Consider the following 959-nt stretch of genomic DNA (forward strand, 5'->3'; position numbering starts at 1 on the left):
TTCTCTTATATATTTATAATTAAGCTATAAATATTAAAATTTACTGAAAAAGTGATAAAAATATAGATATTAAATATAAGCGATCAATCGGCGTGGGCTGTACCCGCCGTTCAGCAAATCAGGAGTCTCTGCAGCATCCCGACGTTGGAATCAATTAAGCTTAAGAACTACGCAGAGCAGTGGAGCTTTTCTGCGGACGATTCTGCAGCCTTCTCCCCCGAGAGGCGTCCCAAGTGGCGGAAACTAACCCAACCCTACTTTCTTTCGTACTGCCGGCAATGGGGACTTCTTCATCCCATTCCTCGCCTCCATCTATGGAAGCTGCCGAAGAGCTCCGCAGAAATCGAATCCTATCCAGCAAGCTCTACTTCAATGTGGCTCCATCCAAGGTATCCCAATTCTCAAGCACGTATCTCTCACCTTTTAATTTTTCTTCAATACGTGCCCTGTTCTGGTTGTCTCAGGTTGCCGTCATCTATTCTCCTTCGTACGATATAGCGTTTCTTGGAATCGAGAAACTGTAAGTGTATTTTTCTTTAACGCGTTTAACATGATCATCCGCGCCTAGTTTTTCATATTGCCGGGTGTTAACATTGGCTTAAGTTGTTTACTGTGAGATTGACATTAATGTTGATTGAGCTATTTCTTGCTATCGATAAGAAAATCGAGTTAGCATAATCACTGTCATAATCACTCTCTATTACTATTTCTATATACATATATTACTGAATTCTTATGTATTACATATCTAATTATGTATCACTAATATCAACTAATCCAAAGTAAAATATACCTTTTTATACATGTTTTGATGACAATTAAGTGGTATGTGTGTGATTCCCCCTTATTATTAACCAAAATATTTGATTATCAAGTTTAAAGTACAGATGGAGAGTGACTAGGGGGGCTCACTACCCAATTTTTTTCCCCTTATTTTTATATGGACAACAAATTGTAGA

At 38.2% G+C, this 959-nt stretch overlaps 1 protein-coding gene across 1 annotated transcript; it reads left to right on the plus strand.

Moving 5' to 3' along the window:
* Positions 1-66: 66 nt before the first annotated feature.
* On the plus strand, positions 67-522 carry LOC114578865 (the record flags this gene model as incomplete). The annotated part of the gene is made up of 2 exons (XM_028692401.1): positions 67-389; positions 465-522. Coding segments are annotated over 2 exons (357 nt in total), but the record flags the coding sequence as incomplete, so codon positions are not given.
* Between the last annotated feature and the right edge of the window lie 437 nt (positions 523-959).

This window comes from Dendrobium catenatum, unplaced genomic scaffold, assembly GCF_001605985.2.
Source record: "Dendrobium catenatum unplaced genomic scaffold, ASM160598v2 original_scaffold_193230, whole genome shotgun sequence".
In the NCBI taxonomy this organism is placed as follows: Eukaryota; Viridiplantae; Streptophyta; class Magnoliopsida; order Asparagales; family Orchidaceae; genus Dendrobium; species Dendrobium catenatum.